Source organism: Rattus rattus, chromosome 10, assembly GCF_011064425.1.
Source record: "Rattus rattus isolate New Zealand chromosome 10, Rrattus_CSIRO_v1, whole genome shotgun sequence".
Taxonomy (NCBI): domain Eukaryota; kingdom Metazoa; phylum Chordata; class Mammalia; order Rodentia; family Muridae; genus Rattus; species Rattus rattus.
The window spans coordinates 51183213-51202310 of record NC_046163.1 but is presented as its reverse complement, the minus strand read 5'-3'; the positions used below and the strand labels follow the sequence as shown (position 1 = coordinate 51202310).

General features: G+C 46.2%; 2 protein-coding genes across 2 annotated transcripts in view; one reads left to right on the top strand and one right to left on the bottom strand.

The window, feature by feature from the left end:
- Positions 1 to 3225, bottom strand: part of Copa (COPI coat complex subunit alpha) — a 40866-nt gene extending 37641 nt beyond the window's left edge. The window contains exon 1 of the mRNA XM_032915682.1: positions 3060 to 3225. Within this exon, the coding sequence (XP_032771573.1) occupies positions 3060 to 3099 (40 nt within the window). The 5' untranslated portion in view covers positions 3100 to 3225. The remainder of the gene's footprint in view (positions 1 to 3059) is intronic.
- Positions 3226 to 3247: 22 nt separating this feature from the next.
- Positions 3248 to 19063, top strand: Ncstn (nicastrin). Its single transcript, XM_032915683.1, has 17 exons — positions 3248 to 3407; positions 4829 to 4933; positions 9364 to 9487; positions 9871 to 9992; positions 10362 to 10507; positions 11845 to 11995; positions 12239 to 12348; positions 12591 to 12743; positions 13257 to 13361; positions 13517 to 13594; positions 14679 to 14851; positions 16169 to 16271; positions 16361 to 16456; positions 16731 to 16818; positions 17069 to 17223; positions 17505 to 17717; positions 18282 to 19063. The coding sequence occupies exons 1-17, from the start codon at positions 3326 to 3328 to the stop codon at positions 18402 to 18404; spliced, it is 2127 nt and encodes a 708-aa protein (XP_032771574.1). The 5' UTR covers positions 3248 to 3325; the 3' UTR covers positions 18405 to 19063.
- Positions 19064 to 19098: the final 35 nt, after the last annotated feature.

Sequence of the window (19098 nt, the reverse complement as noted above, 5' to 3'; positions counted from 1 at the left end):
ACAGTACAAACAACAACAACAACAACAAACCCTTACTCTTAGGAAACATTTAAATTCACCTTTAGATTCTGGCTATTAAAAAAAAAACATTTACTGAAGCCAGGTGGTTGTAACACACACTTTATTTCCTTGAGAGGCAGAGGCGGAGGCAGAGGCAGAGGCAGAGGCAGAGGCAGAGGCAGAGGCAGAGGCAGAGGCAGAGGCAGAGGCAGAGGCAGAGGCAGAGGCAGAGGCAGAGGCAGAGGCAGAGGCAGAGGCAGGCAGATCTGAGTTCAAGGCCAGCCTGATCTACATAGTAAGTTCTGGGCAAGCCAGGGCTACATAGAGAAACTTTGTCTGGAGGGGAGTGTGGGGGGGACACAAACCAAACCAAACCAACCCAAACCAACAAAAATGTCTACTGAAGATACTTCTATAGATAATATTGGCCAATTGCTTTAATAGTGCTTTAGGCTAAACACTTGAAAACTAAATGGCTATAAGATAGATTATGTTCATTAAAAAATTTGTGTAACATTTACTTGTGGGTGTGTATATATGTTTGTGTCTAAATGCACACATGTATGAGAATCAGCTTTCTTATTCCACCATGTGGTCATGGGGAATCAAGCCTTGGTGACAGGCACCCTTACCCACTGAGCCATCAGCCCACTGGCTTAGAACATGTACGTTTAAAGTTTTGGTAATTTGGGGTTGGGGATTTAGCTCAGTGGTAGAGCGCTTGCCTAGCAAGCGCAAGCCCTGGGTTCAGTCCCCAGCTCCGAAAAAAAGAAAAGAAAAAAAAAAGTTTTGGTAATTTTTTTCGAGTTTTTTTCAGAGCTAAAGTTTCTCTGTGTAGTCTTAGCTGTTCAGTGCAGGCTGGCCTCAGACTCAGAGATCTGCCTGCCTCATCGCACCAGGAACATTAGGGTCTTTTACAACATGGCCTCACTTTGTAGTCTAGACTGGTCTCCCAACTTGCAGGGACCCTCTTGCCTTAGTGTCCCATGTGCTGGGATTACAGGTGTGAGTCACCGCAGCCAACTCTGGTAGTAGCTATTGCTTAGCTGTAAAAGCATTAGAGGAATATACTCTAATAGCAAGTTAATGAAAACACCTATTTTGTATGATGTTTCCTTTTTTTTATTTTTATTTTTATTTTTATTTTTTTTTCGGAGCTGGGGACCGAACCCAGGGCCTTGGTTTCCTTTATTTTTATGATATACGTGAACCCCTCCTGAGACAGGCCTCATTATGTAGTCTCAATTTGTAGCAATTCTCCTGCCTCAGCTTCTCACGAGCTAGGATTTACAGATATGAACCACTACATCCAACGTAGCACTTTTATATTTTTAATTGTGGGTGCCTGTGCAGAGGTTATGTGCACAGAAATGTAGGTGCCTGAGGCAGAAGAGGGCACTGGAGCCTGTGGAGCTGGAGTTGCCGGCAGCGGCGAGTCACATGCCTTGAGTGATGGGAACCAAACTCTGTAGGGACAGTATGCCCTCTCGGCTCTGATCCAGCACTCTTAATGAACTCTCAAGTACTGATTTCCCCCACCCCTTTCTAGTACCCAAGAAGAAAGCTGAAAAGAGCTCATTGAAAATGAAGACTCATTTCAACTACTTAAATACCAGAAACTGGTTTTTGTTTGTTCTTTTAATTATGTATATGCACATGGAAGTTCAGGTGCCCACAAGTCCAGAAGAGGGGGTCAGGTCACCAGGAACTGGAATTACAGGTGGGTGTGAGCTGTTGAACTAGGAACCAAATTCAGGTCCTCTTCAAGAACAGTAAATTTTGTTAACCGAGCCTTCTCTCCAGCCCACAGCACCTTTTTTGGGGGGGCTGGGTGGGGATAGGGTCTCAGTGTGTAGGCTTGTCACTAGATATGTAGACCAGGCTGGCCTCCAACTCACAGAGATCCACCCTCATCTGGCTCCTGAGTGCTGGGATTAAAGCCATCATGACTGGCACCAGGTGATTCTTTTCTCTTCTTTCTTTCTTGCCATTTTGAGACAGGATCTCTCTGTGTAACCCTGGTGGTACTGAGAATTCTTAATGGCACCCTTTACGATCAAATTTCCCATGAGACTTAGAAACTTCTCAGAATATAGTCTCACATTAAATAGCCTCCAGTTTTTGAGGTACTAAGTCTGGCCAAGGCACATCATAATCACATTAATATACTCTCTCATTTTAATTCTCCATAAGAAAATGTTAATTATCCTTATTTTTAAAGATAAGCATATAGAGATTTAGAAGTAGTTAAGAAAGCCACATAAGGTGGCTTGTTTAGATGTTTCAGAATTCCTAAGCAAGTTCGATTGACTCCAATGAACACATTCTAAACCACTTTACTATAATGCATATTACAAAATATTCCAGATATATTTTTATCAGATTTCTGTAGACTTAATTCCCTGCTTTTCTAACATCAACATTTTGAAAGAGTGTGATCTCAGGCCTTTGTCTTTCAGATTATCAAAAAAATTGTTTATCTAGTATTCAAATCTAATACAAAGCATCTTGTATTTCATCGGACCATCCTACCAGTAGCAGGACTTTACGTTCCCTAATTCCAAATAGGCAAAAAAAAAAAAAAAAAAAAAAAAGTCCAACGGAAGCGCTGGACATTAAAATGGTGCAGACAGGCTACTGGAGTAGCCAGTGACTGACTCCGGAAAAAGCTACAGTGACAGAAGGTGAGAATCAATCCCCAAAAGTACTCCATACAACATGGTCATCAAAAAGCATACAAGTCACAAGAACAGAACACAGAACAGAAAGAGCTGGAACACACCCCCATAAGAAATGGACGGAAAGAATAGGAAGTGAGCCTAAGCGCTCTCCTACAAAGCACAAACGAACCATGACACGAGTAAATCAAAGTCCCAGGACCCACTAAGCAGTGCAGACTGCAGAGACTCCACTAACCCTAACCCGCCTCCCCTCGGTTATCCCTCTGGGCTCTTCCAGTAGGCCCAATTCGGTCAACGAGTCCTCCCATTCTCTCTTCCTTGGTGACAGCACCTCCCCTATCATCCAACCTCCGTAGTTCCCCTCTTCTTCTTCACTACCTTTCACCCGCGCGCTCTTGGTCTCGAATTTGGTTAGCATCCTTCAGGCCTTCGGCTCCCAGGTCAGATTAGCGGATCCCGCCGCTCCCGGTTGCACTCCCAAAGGCTCCACGTCAGCTACCCTAGGTCGCGGCTCCCGGAAGCTCCTGAGACACGAACTTCCGGTTTTGGGAGCGCTGGGCCACAGAGACGATGCCAGCGGAAGCCTAGAGAGACCGCTACGAGACTGGAAGGGACCCGAGGCTTCCGCCCAGCGGAGAGGCAAGATGGCTACGGCTAGGGGCGGCTCTGGGCCTGACCCAGGAAGTCGGGGTCTCCTTCTTCTGTCTTTTTCCGTGGTACTAGCAGGTGAGGTCACCCCACCCGGACCTCTGATCTTTAAGAGGAACCGTCCGGAACAGCTCGTCGCTAGTGCAAGCGTTGCCCTTCTGGTTCCGATTGCCCCTCTGTCCCCCTCCCTGTAAATCCTTCTTGTCTTTCGTTCCCATGACATAAGTTCCTCCTTTGCCTGAACCTTCATTTCTTCTCTCCGGAGGCATGTCGTTTCGCTTAGTTCTCCCCAGCCCTTTTCTGGGTTTCCAACCTGCTTCTCTTCAACCTTATTCGCATGCCTTGTTTTATTTAAAGCCCAGCCACCCCAACAGCAATTAAAAGGGACAGGTGTGAAAAGCTCATCCTCTTTCCTTTGGTTTAGTGTTTTTTAGATCAAAACAGTCTTGTTTTGTGGTCTCCGTGCAACGTTGCAAAATAAGAGCTCTCATTTCCTCCTGTTGGTTCTAGCTTAAATTTGTGTTCCTTATTCTCTTTACTTATTAAAGTGAGGCTAACGTTAGCTTAGCTGCTCTAAACTGTTAAGAGGGAAGTAATGATTCAAGGAATTTTAGACGTTTAATGTATATGAATATTTTCGTTTTTTCTAATCTAATGTCTATTTAAGTGATCTTGCAATTGTGAATTACAATCAGTAACACACCTGTAATTATTTTTTTTTTTTTTCCGGAGCTGGGGACCGAACCCAGGGCCTTGCGCTTCCTAGGCAAGCGCTCTACCACTGAGCTAAATCCCCAACCCCCACCTGTAATTATTTATAGTGCGTTCAACTAAGAGTTAAGAAAAGCTATACTTTTTTGGAAATGTATGGCTTACCAGTTAAGCCCTGAAATGCAACCATTTCCTTGTATAACCATGACTCTATATTTCTCTACGCTCATATTGCTTTTGACTAGCTTCAAGGGAGAAACTGTAGCTGCCCCATACCCTAGGTGTGCTCCCAAATGGTCTGATGTTTCATTAACTGAACAGGTGTGTGGCATAAGGTTTCTTCCCCCTAGGTCTGTTCAGATTCTGAGGTGGTTTTTATTGTTGTTAATGCTTTTCTTTGTTTGGTTTTGGTAATCAATATTCTTAAACCAGAGCTCTTTTCATAACTAATTAGTAATGTATCTATACAAACTAGGAAAGCAGATTTGTTTACCCTTGCAACTAGACGCTGGCACATCTGAAGTCAAATACTTTGGACAGTCATCTTTTAGCTTCTAGTTAATTGATCACCATGGAGTTCAATAACTCTCTAAGATACACAGCTAGGTACCCTTTACAACTCTTAATGCTCCAATAATGTGGTCAAGGAGTAAGAAGAATGATCATAACTCTCGTGTTAGACAGTGTGGTAGTGAACAATTTACCTAAACATGAATCAAGCTGATGATGGTAGAGGTTAATACCAAATATCTTTCACTTTTGCCTAACACTTTTTATCTTCCGGTTAGGATTGTGTGGGGGAAACTCAGTGGAGAGGAAGATCTACATTCCCTTAAATAAAACAGCTCCTTGTGTCCGCCTGCTCAACGCCACTCATCAGATTGGCTGCCAGTGTAAGTTGAACTTGGGATTTGTGTTTGTGGCCATTAATAATTCAGTTTGTATCCTGGATACTCAGAAGTACTCATGTCCTGCTCAGAAGTCCTGGCGTTCAAATTAGAGTAGATGTCTAGGAGGTGTTTATCGTCCGTCCAACCAGGCAAGATAATAAGAGCCGGAATTTAGTAAATGCTATTTTAAAGTGTGCATTTTATTTTTACCTTGTTATTAACATTGTACAAATGATGAAACTAAAACTTGGGGAAAATCGATTAACTTTCCCGGCATCATCACCATGATGGTAAGAAATCAAGCTAGGATCTGAACCTGGCGGGATTCTCAACTGTCTTACCATACAGTGCTCTAGGGAAAGGCAATCCCATATCCTATGGAGTCAGGTCATTACTGTCACTCTGAATGTTGAACCAAAATTACCCCTTTTCCCCCTCTGAGACACAGTCTTGCTACGTACCCCAAGTTAGCTTTGGCCTTCTGCTGAGTTCTGGGACTGCAACTGTGTGCTTCTCTTTGCTAAGTTTTGGCCACACATGTGTCACTATTTGCTGTTGTTATTTTATGAGGCTGCTGCTTGAATCCCTCCATCGAGCTAGGATCCCCCAACCCCAAATCCGCCTCTTCAAGGGCAATAGACTAACTGCCACAAAGGCATGCTAAGCAGGGCTGGAGAGGGGACGTGGTGATTGAGAGCACTTGTTGCTCTTAGAAAGGGCTGGGTTTTGGTTCCCAGCATTCACATGTGCTCTCATCCATCCATCATCACTCCAGTTCCAGGAAATCTGATGTTTCTAACCTCCACTGGCACAGGCGCCAGCATGCCCATACACACATGCAGGCAAAACACTCATCCACAAGAATATGTTTTAAGTTATTTTTGTTTTCTTAAACCAACTAAGGGCTGGGGACATGGCCTGGTAGGTAAAAGCTCTTGGGCATGCATCACAACCTGAATTTGGATCTCTATAACCCATATTTTAAAAAAGCTATACGCATAATGTGACTTATTATTCTATCACTTCTATGAAGAGATGGGAGACAGAGACAGAAGATCCCTGGTAACTTAACAGGCTGCGTAGTCTGTTGTGTACAACAGAAAAAACAAAAAGATCCCGTCTCAGACAAGGTTGAAGACAAGGAAAGGACATTTGTCTGAGATCGTCTTCCGGAGGGCATTTGCACACAGGAATGTGCACACACATACACAAACAAGGGCTGGGGATGTAACTAATTGGTAGAGTGCATTCCTAGCAAATACGAAGTCCTGGTTTCAATCCCTAGCACCATATAAATTGTATACAGTGGCACTGCTGTAATTGTAAACTCAGTAGGTTGCTAATGCCAGCCTGAGCTATGAGGAACCCTATTGTTCCTCCCATCTGCCAAATAGTTGCAAGAAAAATAAATGAAGTATTTGGATTTATCCTTGTGCTCTGTAAATGTGTTACAAAACAGAACACATGACAACACTATCATTCTCAACACTGTGTAAATTGCTGGACGTATAACTCAGTGGTAGAACGGTTGCCTACAAGGCCCTGAATTCAATATCTAGGTAATATATATATATATCAATAAAATAAAATGAAAATCACAGCTTGTTTTCTGCTTAAGCTATAATCAGATTTTAGTCTTCCATGGTTAGTAGCTCCGTGGGGATATAATTTTGCCGATAAGCAAGGTCTGATCTTGGCTTCACCATCAAATTGATCAGAAACCCAGTTACTGAGAAGTAAGGACTTTGCTCAGGGAGGTGGGTCTTACTTTATAAGCTTACCTCTGAGCTAGCTATAAGCCTATTGGCCCATTATCGCCATACAGGAGGTACTGCAAGTAGATTCATTGGTGTCAAACCACCTTCAGGTTTTTGACGGATTTAATTACTTATCTGAGTTGTGGATGAAGGGAAACCAGATCCAGGACAGACTTCGATCAGACCTGACTAAGGACCCGTCTTCCTGAAGCTAGGCTTTAAAGACTCCTGGAGAAGAGTAATTTCACTGCAGGTTCTCTCCAGCAAAGCAGTAACCTCTAGAGATCAAGCCAAGACCAGAGCGGAGAGCGGAGGGGAGGGGCTGGACTCTGGCCATTTCCTCATGAGGATCTTGTTTTCCTTCTCAACCTACTTACTGCTTCATCATACCTGCCCATTCCTTCACAGGCAACGCCCTCTTTAATTAGGGCTGGGAGCATAATGAAGCTAAGGGGAAAAAAATGGAACTCTGGGTTTGGTTTTCTGATTCTAATGGCCTACTTCTATGGATCCTTAAAGTCTCAAAGAGAGCTGTGGAATTTGTTTCCCCTCCAACCCTCCTGTATAAGGCGAATGGGCTAGCAAAGCTGTTCTTGCTGAAGGTCCAGAAAAAGCAAACATGTTACTTAAAACTCTGCAATCACAAGCTGGGACCTTGGTGCAAATCTAGGTTTCTCTAGTCCAGAGTTACAATTTGTTTCTTCCCTGTCCTCCCTGGAGCCAAAGTTACCTTTATTTACTTTTTTTTTTTTTCTTCTTTCTTTTTTTCGGAGCTGGGGACCGAACCCAGGGCCTTGGGCTTGGTAGGCAAGCGCTCTACCACTGAGCTAAATCCCCAACCCTATTTACTTATTTTTAACTCCTATTTACTTATTTTTAACACTAGTGTTTTTTTTTTCTTTTCTCATGTCTTAAGAGCTTTAGCAAGTATTTTCTTCTTTTTGTCATTGTTTTTCTGAACACGTTAGTATCGCAATCTTAACTAAAGCCATCCTAGGCTCTGCTACTCTTCTATATTTTATTATTGCCACGGACATGATCCTGTTAAGTATTTACTGTGCATAAGCCATAGGCAGATGTTGTAGACCCTTCTGCTGCATTTACTCGTCAGAGCTCCTGGGAGAAGAATCCTGTTTGGTTAGCAATTGTGAAGTACTTAATGTTTTTTAATCTTCTGTGAGTTACAAGCATTTTAGTGCTGCGGCCTAGAAGCCTGGTTCTCAAATCTGATTGTATATATTGAAGAATTATATATGGTAATTTTAGAAAATGCATGTGTCCTCCAAGAGAAGGCCTAAGCATCTGTGTTTTCCTAAAGGTGCAGTGGCTGGGGTACAGCTGTCTGGTAGCAGGGTATTATACATGAGGCCTTTGACTGGGTCCCTAGCACCAAAACAGCAGAGCAAAGAAGACCTTCCATTGTGATTCCATCCCACAGTCCGTTTGAGGACTAGTATCTAAAATAAGTCTTTTTTTTTTTTTCTTTTCTTTTTTTTTTTTCGGAGCTGGGGATCGAACCCAGGGCCTTGCGCTCGCTAGGCAAGCGCTCTACCGCTGAGCTAAATCCCCAACCCTAAAATAAGTCTTGAATAGCACAGTCTTAAGCGAGGAGAAAATTCTCAGGGAAATCCTAGGATGTCTCTGCATGGTTTCCTAGAGACTCGAGATACTGTGTTAAACTCCAGGCATGCTGGACTGTGGCTTGTCAGTCCTCTGAGACAGTATTTCCAAGTCTTGGTCACATCATGAGATGTAAAGAATATTATAATTTAGCATCCTAACACATATAAAAATGAGCACTATTCATAGGCTATCCTGTGTGAATGAGGCATGTACTCATTTGGACAACTGAGGAGCTTTTAAAATCTTAGACCCAGGAAGAAGTCAGTGTTCATCAGCACATCTTCAATCCATTCCAGGCCTACCAGTTGGGAAACTCTGCTCTAGAGAGCTCAGAGTTCTAGATTAAAATCACCTAAAACTGGCCAGGGGCAAATAAAGATATTCCCAAAGGAGGCTGGAAAATAGTGACCCAAAAAAGCTACTAAGGCCACGGAATCTATGCCTTTTCAAAGGAAGACCAAAGCTGTAAATCTGAGCTGGAATTGTACAGGCTGGCATTTTCTAAAGGAAAATGTAGATTTTGGAACTTGAGTGTCTAATGTTCTAGAATCTTGTGTATATAGGTAAGTGTCGGAATTGGGCAAAAAGGTGAAAATTGCAGAACTTTTCCAGCATCTAATTAAAAGGCCATACGGCCAACACAGTGACAACACGTGAAAGTGCTTGCTATAAAAACCTGATGACCCAAGTCCAAACTGTTAAAATTTTTTCAGAAAGACCTCTAATGAATCCACTTGGGCTTTTGTTCTCCTTTTCCTGCATTGGGGTAATGCAGCTCTTCAAGTCTAGAAGTGGCGGTGTTTACCCTAACATTTTGTGACATCTTTAGAGATAAAAGATCTGCAGAAGCTGGATATGGTGGCCTTGAATCGCAGGACTTGGAAAGCAGAGGCAGGAGGATCACTGCAAATACAAGGCCAGCTTGGTCTACACAGTCAGTTCAGGTCAGCCAGGGTTACATAGTGAGACCCTGTTTTTTAAAAAAAAAAAAAAAAAAAATCTGTAGACTTGTCAACTGTGGGAGCTTTAATTTGATCCATTCTATCCTGGCAGCTTCAATTAGTGGGGATACAGGGGTTATCCACGTAGTGGAGAAAGAAGACGACCTGAAATGGGTATTGACGGATGGCCCCAACCCCCCTTACATGGTTCTGCTGGAGGGCAAGCTCTTTACCAGGTGAGAACTGGGTATGTCTTCCTGGGACTGTGTGGAAAGAAAGAGTTGGTCCTTGTATCGATGAGTGGCGACTTCTGCTGCTCTGGTTTGATAGGGGACAGGAAGCAGGGTTTGTATTCAGAAAAGAGGAGATACTGTCAAAAGGAATCATTGATCTCAAAATTAGACCTTCAGGGAAGAAGGAGTGGTGTCCAAAATCTCTCAAGGACAAGGTAGATGAAACACCGAACTCGGGTCGGACCATAGTTCAGACTCAGAGGTTAAGCCCCAAAGTGAGAAAGAGTGAGTTGGTAGTTCTGAGTCCCTAATTCTCCAGTTGTTTCCATTCTGAGTATCAATCTGATACCTTCCTATCTTCATTTCTGTCCTTCTCTCCATCCTAGAGATATAATGGAAAAGCTGAAGGGGGAAACCAGTAGAATCGCTGGTCTTGCCGTGACTCTAGCCAAGCCCAATTCAACGTCAAGCTTCTCTCCTAGCGTGCAGTGCCCAAATGATGGGTTTGGTAAGAGCCTCAAAGATCCCGAGAACCGTCCGTTGCTCCATACTAATTGTTGCTCCCGAGGCAGGGGCAGGGGCAGTCCACACATATCTCTGTGTGGACTGGGAACAACTTAATTCCACACTCTGCCCTCCCCCTTCTTTGACACATGCTCAGATACTGAATCTGCCAGCCTAGACATCACTGGTACTGGTTTCTGTATTTTGGGAGGATTGGTGGTGGATTGATGACTGCTTCTTAGAGTCACTGGCTCTTTTTGTACCCTTACCCTCAGACCAGTGATATCCTAACCTTCCCACCTCTCCTGGTCCCTCAGGGCTGGGTGCCTCAGTAAACTGTTCCCGACACTGCTCCCTGCTTCCCTCCCTCTAGGTATTTACTCCAACTCCTATGGGCCAGAGTTTGCTCACTGCAAAAAAACATTGTGGAATGAACTGGGCAATGGCTTGGCTTATGAAGACTTCAGTTTCCCTATCTTTCTTCTTGAAGATGAGAACGAAACCAAGGTCATCAAGCAGGTACTGACTCTGGCAGCTCTAGTGAGAAAGAATTATTTCCATGTTCTTGTGTGATTTGGAGGGAGGCTTGTTCGACTCATACACACCTTGAAAAATGGCTCCTCAAAACATCCAAGGAGTTTGGTCAAGTGTGGAGGTGCACGCGTCATTACTCAGGAGGTAGAGACACCAGGTTTCATACCAACCAGGGTTACATAGCAAGACCCTGTCTCAAACAGTCGAGAACTTGGAAGTTTCTTATCTAGTGTCCTGACAATCTTCTCTCGTCATTTCTCTCTTGTCTGGTATTATAGCAATGGAAGCTTTGGACTGGACAGAAATACATGGAAGAAGAATATGAAACAAGGTGTTTAGCCATGGTTAAGAACCAGATAAAAAGAACATTGGACCAGGCATAGGCAGGAAGATGGCCAAAAGTTCAGGGTTGTTCTAGGCCAGCCTGGGCAACAGTGAGACCTTGTCTGATAAAGAGCAAAACAAAACTAGACAGAGAGAAATGGATTAGGAGTTGAGCTTAGTAAATCCTTGAGGTTCTCTCTCTCTCTCTCTCTCTCTCTCTCTCTCTCTCTCTCTCTCTCTGTGTGTGTGTGTGTGTGTGTGTGTGTGTGTGTGTGTGTGTGTGTGTGTACTTGTGTGTGAGAACACAGTGTCAGGGCCAGAGGAGGACATCAGATGTCCTGCTCTCACTCTCCACTTACTCCCTGGCCCTAGGCTGGCAGCCCGCAAGCACCTACAATCCTCTTGTCTCCCATCATTGCTGGGGTTGCAGGTGCACACTCGGCTTCCATGGGTGCTAGGATTAGAACATAGCTCTTCACGTTTGCCCAGCAAACACCCTTGCCCACTGAGCCTTCTCTCCAGCCCCTTGGATCGGTTGTTTGTAGCTCTAATTTGTCCTAATTCTGTCGAGTCTAGCTTCTTCATTTTAAGATCAGTTAAAAGGTCTGTCTTTAGAATGACAAAATGAGCGGCTGGCCAAGCTGTTGTGGATTGTTATTTTTAGCCGATACTCCCTCAATCCAGACACACTAAGAGCTGAACTCGGGCGTGGTAACACACACCTATACTGTCACTGAACCAGGCTTATGAGGTTAGGGCCACTGTAAACTGTGCAAGGATAAGTTTATCTGCTCCGACCAGTCTGTTGAGTCCATGCCATTTGTACTGATTGAGGAATTTTTCTCTTTGACCTTATATGGTTATCCCAGGACACCTGTAGCTTGGGGACTTAATGTCTCCCAAAAGGGAGCTAGAATGGAGCTGGGCCTTCCTCTTCCTGGAAAGCCAGAGAGGGCCTTCACAGCTAGCTGTCTCAGTGGGGTCCGTCTCCTCTCCAGTGCTATCAAGATCACAACCTGGGTCAGAATGGCTCTGCACCGAGCTTCCCACTGTGTGCTATGCAGCTCTTCTCGCACATGCACGCCGTCATCAGCACCGCCACCTGCATGCGACGCAGCTTCATCCAGAGCACCTTCAGCATCAACCCAGGTGAGCAGATGCAGCCGTGCAGGTGGGCCAGCCTGGGAGCTCGTGAGATACAGCCAGGGACGGAGTGGGCCCGGGCAGCAGGCGCTGGGCGGGAGACTTCTCGAGAGAGCCAGAGCTAGACCAGTTGAATGTGGAGAAATGGCCCTTGGGGTGGACGAGGACTGGTCTGGAGTATCTTTAAGGCCTTCTCCATAACTCCCTTCCCCTTAGCTCTATCGATCTCATTGTTTGTATCCTACTCAGAAATCGTCTGTGACCCCTTATCCGACTACAACGTATGGAGCATGCTTAAGCCTATAAATACGTCTGGGGGATTAGAACCTGATGCCAGGGTTGTGGTTGCAGCCACACGGGTGAGTTTTGTCCCTCTGCAGCATGGGCAGGGCTCTCTAGGTCTCTCTGATTTCAGAGTGAACCCTACTGGGGAGCCTTGAAGGAGGGGGAGCTGGGCTGTCGGACTCCCCAGCTCTAATACGTGTCCAGTGGGGTCCGTCTCCTCTCCAGTGCTCCAGGGTTCTCTTGGAGCAAGAGAAGGAGCCTGGGCTTGGCTCTCACAGTCCACTTTTTAAGTGTAGCCCCCTATCTTGTCTTCCAGCTGGATAGCCGCTCCTTCTTCTGGAATGTGGCCCCAGGGGCAGAAAGTGCTGTAGCCTCCTTTGTCACTCAGCTGGCCGCAGCTGAAGCTTTGCACAAGGCACCTGATGTGACCACCCTACCCCGAAATGTGATGTTTGTCTTCTTCCAGGGGGTAAGGGCTTTTTCCCTAGGGCATGATGACAAAGAAGAAGGGGATGGTAATGGTGGGAGAGGAATTATTGATCTGAGCTGATAATCAGAGTTTCTGCATGGCTCTATTTCCCTTTGAACCTCCCCCCACTCCCTTTTTTTAAGGAAGCTTCTATTTCCTGAAGTTATGTCTTCTTTTCTCCCCTCGTTGATAAGATTACTTTGAGGCTTCCTTTCTTGTTTATCATCCCAATCGCTGTGGTGTGACAGCCGGGCTAAAGTATAAGGTAATAGCAGCCAGAACTGCGAAGAGTAGAAGAGTCTAGAAGAACTCTGTGACAGCTGGTGTTTGCTTTGAGCCCTCACAAAGGCTGCTCTCCCCATGTCTAGTCCCAAGAAATCCCATGATGCATCCATGTGAGAGACAGCTGGTTAAGTTGCTGGTGGGGGATGGTACAGCACATGGCTGTAAGATGGCTAGCGACTGAGGTGACCTCAGACTGCCCTATTCCTTGGGAATTTCTCCACCCCTCAGGAAACTTTTGACTACATTGGCAGCTCAAGGATGGTCTATGACATGGAGAACGGCAAGTTTCCTGTGCGGCTAGAGAACATTGACTCCTTTGTGGAGCTGGGGCAGGTGTGTGTCTATCCAACCCCTTCCTTGAACTTAAGCTGTACGTTTTATGGCCTGCGCTGCAGGCACTGCCCATCTCTCCCCTTGACGTCTGTCTGTCTCCCAGGCATGGGTCGCAGCAGGAGACAGGTCATACATGTTGCTCTTCATCTTCCCAGGTGGCCCTAAGGACGTCACTAGAACTCTGGATGCACACAGATCCTATGTCTCAGAAAAATGAATCTGTGAAGAACCAGGTAATCCACAGAGAAGAGAAAGGGTGGAATTAGGTATTGGCTAAAGATGAACCCCACTGGTGTGTGAAAAGAATCATAAACTCAGTGGTACCAGTTGGTTCCCTGGAACAGATAGTTCTTGTGCTCATTCCATACCTGAATCCTACAGCTCATGAAGGACGGATGGCTGAGAACTTGCTCCTTTTCCTTTTTTTTTTTTTTTTTTTTTTTTTTTTTTTTTTTTTTTTTTTTGCTTTTGAGATAGGATTTTTTTGTTTTGCCCTGGCTGTCCTGGAACTGGCTCTGTAGTCCAGGCTGGCTCGAACTCAAGAGATCAACCTTCCTCTGCCTCCTGACTTCTGGGATTAAAGGAATGTGCCACCACCACCCACTCCTTCTTTTCTTGCTGTCCCATGGACTCAGTTGTTAAGGCTGCCTATCGGAGTCTTGCCTGCACTAGGCTCTTGTTCAAATTGCTCTCCACTTTATTGGTGGGGCACTGGCATAAATTTATTTCATTTTATATGTATAAGCATTTGCCCGCACGTGTATGCACCACATGCATATACATGCACAGGGAGGTCAGAAGAGGGCATATCCTTTGAACTGGAATTCAGATGCTATGAACCACCATGTGGTACTAAGGATCAAACCTGGGTCCTCTCCAATAGCAACAAGTGCTCCTAACCACTGAGCCATCTCTCCAGCCAATGTCCTTCTCTTCCTCACGTGTAGTCAAGGCTCTTACTGCCTGCCAATGCAGCTATAAGCCTGCTTTTCTCCTTGGACTCCTGTTGCCACTCCAGCCTCTGCTGTGACCCCAGCTCTGGGTTCCTGTAGCTCTCAGAGAATTTCTTACATATTTGACATTCCATTGTTGATTGCCCCCCTTCAGTTCTGCACAACAAATCACACATGAAAGGCCCACTGTGGATAGGGATGTGGAAAACCCAGGCCCCTTTGTGCCTTATCCTCCTAACACACGGACTGTAGGAAGTTCAGAGAGACTTGTCCAAACTGAAGACTGTTCAGGAGAGCACAGGGCCACAGAGCCCTCCTGCTCCTATGCCCCGCTCCCAGCAGTCCGCTTCTGTGATGTTCTCAGGTGGAGGAACTTCTGGTCACTCTGGAGAAGAGTGGTGCTGATATCCCTGAAGTTGTCCTGAGAAGACTAGTCCAGTCCCAGGCCCTGCCACCGTCGTCTCTACAACGATTTCTTCGGGCTCGAAATATCTCTGGCGTAGTCTTGGCTGACCACTCTGGTTCCTTCCACAATCGGTGAGTCGCCTGACCCGGTATCCTCTGTTTTCAGAGGAAGTCTATTCTTTTTTTTTTTCTTTTTTAAGATTTATTTATTTAAATTTAACAACAACAACAAAAAAGATTTATTTACTATGTATACAGTCTGCTTTCATGTATGTCTGCAGGCCAGTAGAGGGCATTGGATCTCCTTACAGATGGTTGTGAGCCACCATGTGGTTGCTGGGAATTGAACTCAGTCAGTGCTCTTATCCTCTGAGCCATCTCTCCAGCCCAGGAAGTCTATTCTGTAGTGTGGGAGGAAGACTGCTGTCCTCTCCCACACCATACGCTGCCTCTAAAAACCTCCAGGAAGTTTGGTTCTTTACACAGTAGCCTATTCATGGGAGGCCTGGGACCCTGATTGTTAACCTCTAGCACCTCCTAGTACAATCGTCCTCTGAGATGGTTCCACTTCTCCCAGGTTCCTCTGGCACCTGAGTTCCCAAGGACTACCACAGAGGGCATTATCTCAAGCCAAGCATAGGAAGATGGAGGGTAGTTTTTGGCTGGAGGACAGGAGTGGTCCCTCTCTGGGGTCCATGAACAGTGTTTTACTTTGTAAATGTGACATGTTGTTACCCTGTGATAGTACACGTGACTGAAGATAAGAAGGCACTGCTAGTCACTTCTCTCCTGGTTCTGGATTCCCTCATGCTGCGCCTAACTTGAGGCCAGGGAGAGCAGGGGACTTCCCACTCAGGCTAGACGGCTCTCTCCCCAGCCTCCTTGGAGCCAAATGAGGGTTTAAGTAAAAACGTTGAAGCAGATCCTCTGATCCTACCAAAGATCCTTTCTCACTGTATGCAGGGAGTGACAGTTCTAGATTACTCTCTGCTTTCCAAATCTTGTATGATTCTCTTGGTTGTGTTGTTGATTCGGCTCTGTATGGGAGCAATTTATTCCTGCATAAGAGGCATTTGAGTAGGAAGGCTAAGGGTGCTCTTTTAAAGTCCGTCACGGTGATTTGATCCAGAATATCTGTTTGTGGCTGTGAGCATGCCTGATCTTAGTAGCTGACAGTTTCCCTGTATCACTGAGAGCATTCATTAGAACACTCGCACAGGGTGCAGTTCTCTGAAAAGCCAGCCCAAACAGTCCCTAGAGCTTGGGGATTGCTTATCTTGTAGACTGTGTCCATCGCAGAGGCTTCCTGCTTCCCATTTCCAACTCCTCTTTTCTTTCTCCTCTCCCACTGAAGAGTAAGATAGCAGGTTCCATGTGAGGGGTGTTTAGATAGGAAAGGAAGAAGGCCTGGCTCCCTTCAGCCAGGGCTCACGCTGACTTTCCTGACAGGTATTACCAGAGCATTTATGACACTGCTGAGAACATTAACGTGACCTATCCTGAGTCGCAGAGCCCAGAAGAGGACCTCAACTTTGTAACAGACACTGCCAAGGTAGCACTGACCTGGGCTGGGTGGGAGAAGTACAAGGGAGGTGCCTGGAGACAGCTGGGCCATCCAGCCCTTCTCCTCCCCTGCTGCAGGCACTGGCAGATGTTGCCACAGTGCTGGCACGAGCTTTGTACAAGCTTGCAGGAGGAACCAACTTCAACAACTCCATTCAGGCTGATCCCCAGACAGTAAGAAAAATGGGCCTCTGGTCCGTTCTGTTTCTGTTAACCCGGGCTTCCCCCTTCCCCAGCGTCCTAAACTTTGGGATTTAGCGTGCCCCTTCATGCCTGTGAGGGTGATACCTCTGGGAGTTCTTGAGTGACTTCATCTACATCCTTGTGACTGGCCACCGTCTCCCAGCCCCAGTAGTAGAGTTCCTATCTTGTAACTGGGCTCTGCTCACTGTTTCCTTGGTCTTGTGGAAAGTCGGAGCAATTTTTTTCTTTTGTGTGCCAATCCTAGGTTACACGTCTGCTCTATGGGTTCCTGGTCAGAGCTAACAACTCATGGTTTCAGTCTATCCTCAGACATGATCTGAGGTCCTATTTGGGTAAGCATCTGCTGTGAGAAGGGGGATTCCTACCTGATGAACCGTGCAAAGAAAAGGGCATCGTTTTGCTTTAATCTTTATTTTTTTTTTTTTTCCTCTACTTTCTTTCTGCCTGTCTTCCTTCCTTTTTCTTGATGTTGGTTGGACCCTCTTCTAACATGCTCCCTTCTGGCCAATGCTGGGTTCTTTCTGTTTCTGACCCACTTGACCTTACCTTCCAAATCCCCCTTTCCCTTTGGCCCGCAATCAGATGATGGGCCTCTTCAACACTACATCGCTGTCTCCAGCCCTACCAACACGACTTACGTTGTGCAGTATGCCTTGGCAAACCTGACTGGCAAGGTGACCAACCTCACCCAAGAGCAGTGCCAGGATCCAAGTAAAGTCCCAAATGAAAGCAAGGATGTGAGTGGCGGTGGGTGTCGGAGATGTCCTGGGGCCTCTTTCCCTTGGAGAAGTTGGGAGACTCCTGGGCAGACGGGGGGACTGGCATGGAAAGGCAGAGGGCTAGTCTTAGGAACCTGAGTGTTGAGGAAGCTGTGGCCTGAGTGAAGTTAGGCCACCTGTGGGAAGAAGAGTTGCAGCCAGTTGGTGAAGTTGGTTGGAATATGGTACCAAAGGGGCACAGGGAGCAAGAGAGAGGAGTGTCAGCTCAGTCCTATGCTGTGACCTGTCTTCCTGTGCAGTTGTATGAATACTCATGGGTACAAGGCCCTTGGAATTCCAACAAGACAGAGCGGCTCCCACGGTGTGTGCGCTCCACAGTACGACTGGCTAGGGCCTTGTCCCCCGCCTTTGAGCTGAGTCAGTGGAGCTCCACAGAATACTCTACGTGGGCCGAGAGCCGCTGGAAAGATATCCAAGCTCGGATATTCCTCATTGCCAGCAAAGAACTTGAGGTAAGCCTGGCCTGGAGGGAGGTGGTATACTCCCATGGCTCTCCTCACTCACTGCCTTGCCTCTTGTCTGTCAGGCTCCTTGCTGCTGTTTCTCATTTGTCCCGGATCTGTAGCAGAACCAGTACAGTCTGTGCCTGGTCTGTCCCTGCCTCCCATTAGAAGTCTTCTCCACACTGATAGCTAGAATGCACTTAGGAGAGAGCCCTGTTGGACCTAAGAAAGGTCTTCCGTGTCTCCCACTCCTGGCACAGCTGGGACAAGTCAGTCAGATAGTTACTGAGCCCTGTTATAGTAAGTCACGAACATAAGCAATAAGCATAAGCAAGACAATGCCAGACAACCAAAGCCATGGGTCCTGCCTACCTCAGATCACCTAAACAAAGAACAGACACTCTCACCGAGGAGAGTCCGGTCTGCTAACTGGGAAGGTGCTGCCCGTGGTTGTTGCTAGTTCTTGGGCACTTGACTTCAGTGCTGAATTATGATGGCAATTCTTCCTGGTTACCTAAGGCTATGACGTTCTGACAACACTTTTCTCCCCTGCCCACACCTTTGCCCTCACAGTTCATCACACTGATCGTGGGCTTCAGCATCCTCGTCTTCTCTCTCATCGTCACTTACTGTATCAACGCCAAGGCCGATGTCCTTTTCGTTGCTCCCCGAGAGCCAGGAGCTGTGTCTTACTGAAGAGGACTCCAGCTCTCCCTGCCAGCTCTGAACTTTCCTTCCCAGACCAGGTGTCTGACTGGGAACAAACCACTAATTTGTCACTGGACTGTCTCGGCCTGCTTAGACTGGGATTGACAGGTAGATGGAAATGTGAGTGGAGAGATGATTAAGTTGCCTCCCCTTCTCAGCCCCCCTTCCCCATTCGTTTCTCCTTCTCTAATACCAGGGATTACGATAGAGGCCTGCTGCTCCTGTCTAACTCCCAGTTACCCTCTCCCATTCGCCCTTTCTCGGGATTCCTCCTGTCTTTCATCCCGCCCTGTACTGCCCTCTGACCCCACTGTCACCCGACCCCCACAGCCTCCTGTGTTCAGCCACCTGCTGCACCAGGAAGAGGGTGTGAAAGATTGGGCATCGGCATCCAAGCACCCTGAACCTGAGGGAAGGAATGGGTTCCCTGGCTGAGCCAGTGCCTCTTTCTCACTGTCCTTTCTCCAGGCGTGCAGATGCCATGTTAGTGTGGGCATGCTGTTAGGTGGGCATCCCACCTCCAGCCCACAGTGCTCGGATGTACTTTTTATTATTAAACTATAATATCTATTTTTGTTGGGCTTTTTCCTTTTTTTTTTTTTTGTAAATATATAAATAGCAAGTTTCATTAAAATTATCCAATACAATTCGTACTTGTTGTTTGGTATTCTTCCCAGGTCAC

What these genes read in the sequence shown, in the direction of transcription:
- Ncstn (XM_032915683.1), top strand. Translation starts at nt 3,326, where the DNA reads ATGGCTACGGCTAGGGGCGGCTCTGGGCCTGACCCAGGAAGTCGGGGT. An exon ending in GAGGGCAAGCTCTTTACCAG is followed by an intron (nt 9,488 to 9,870) that starts GTGAGAACTGGG and finishes TCTCCATCCTAG; the next exon opens with AGATATAATGGAAAAGCTGA. An exon ending in CCTTTGTGGAGCTGGGGCAG is followed by an intron (nt 13,362 to 13,516) that starts GTGTGTGTCTAT and finishes TCATCTTCCCAG; the next exon opens with GTGGCCCTAAGGACGTCACT.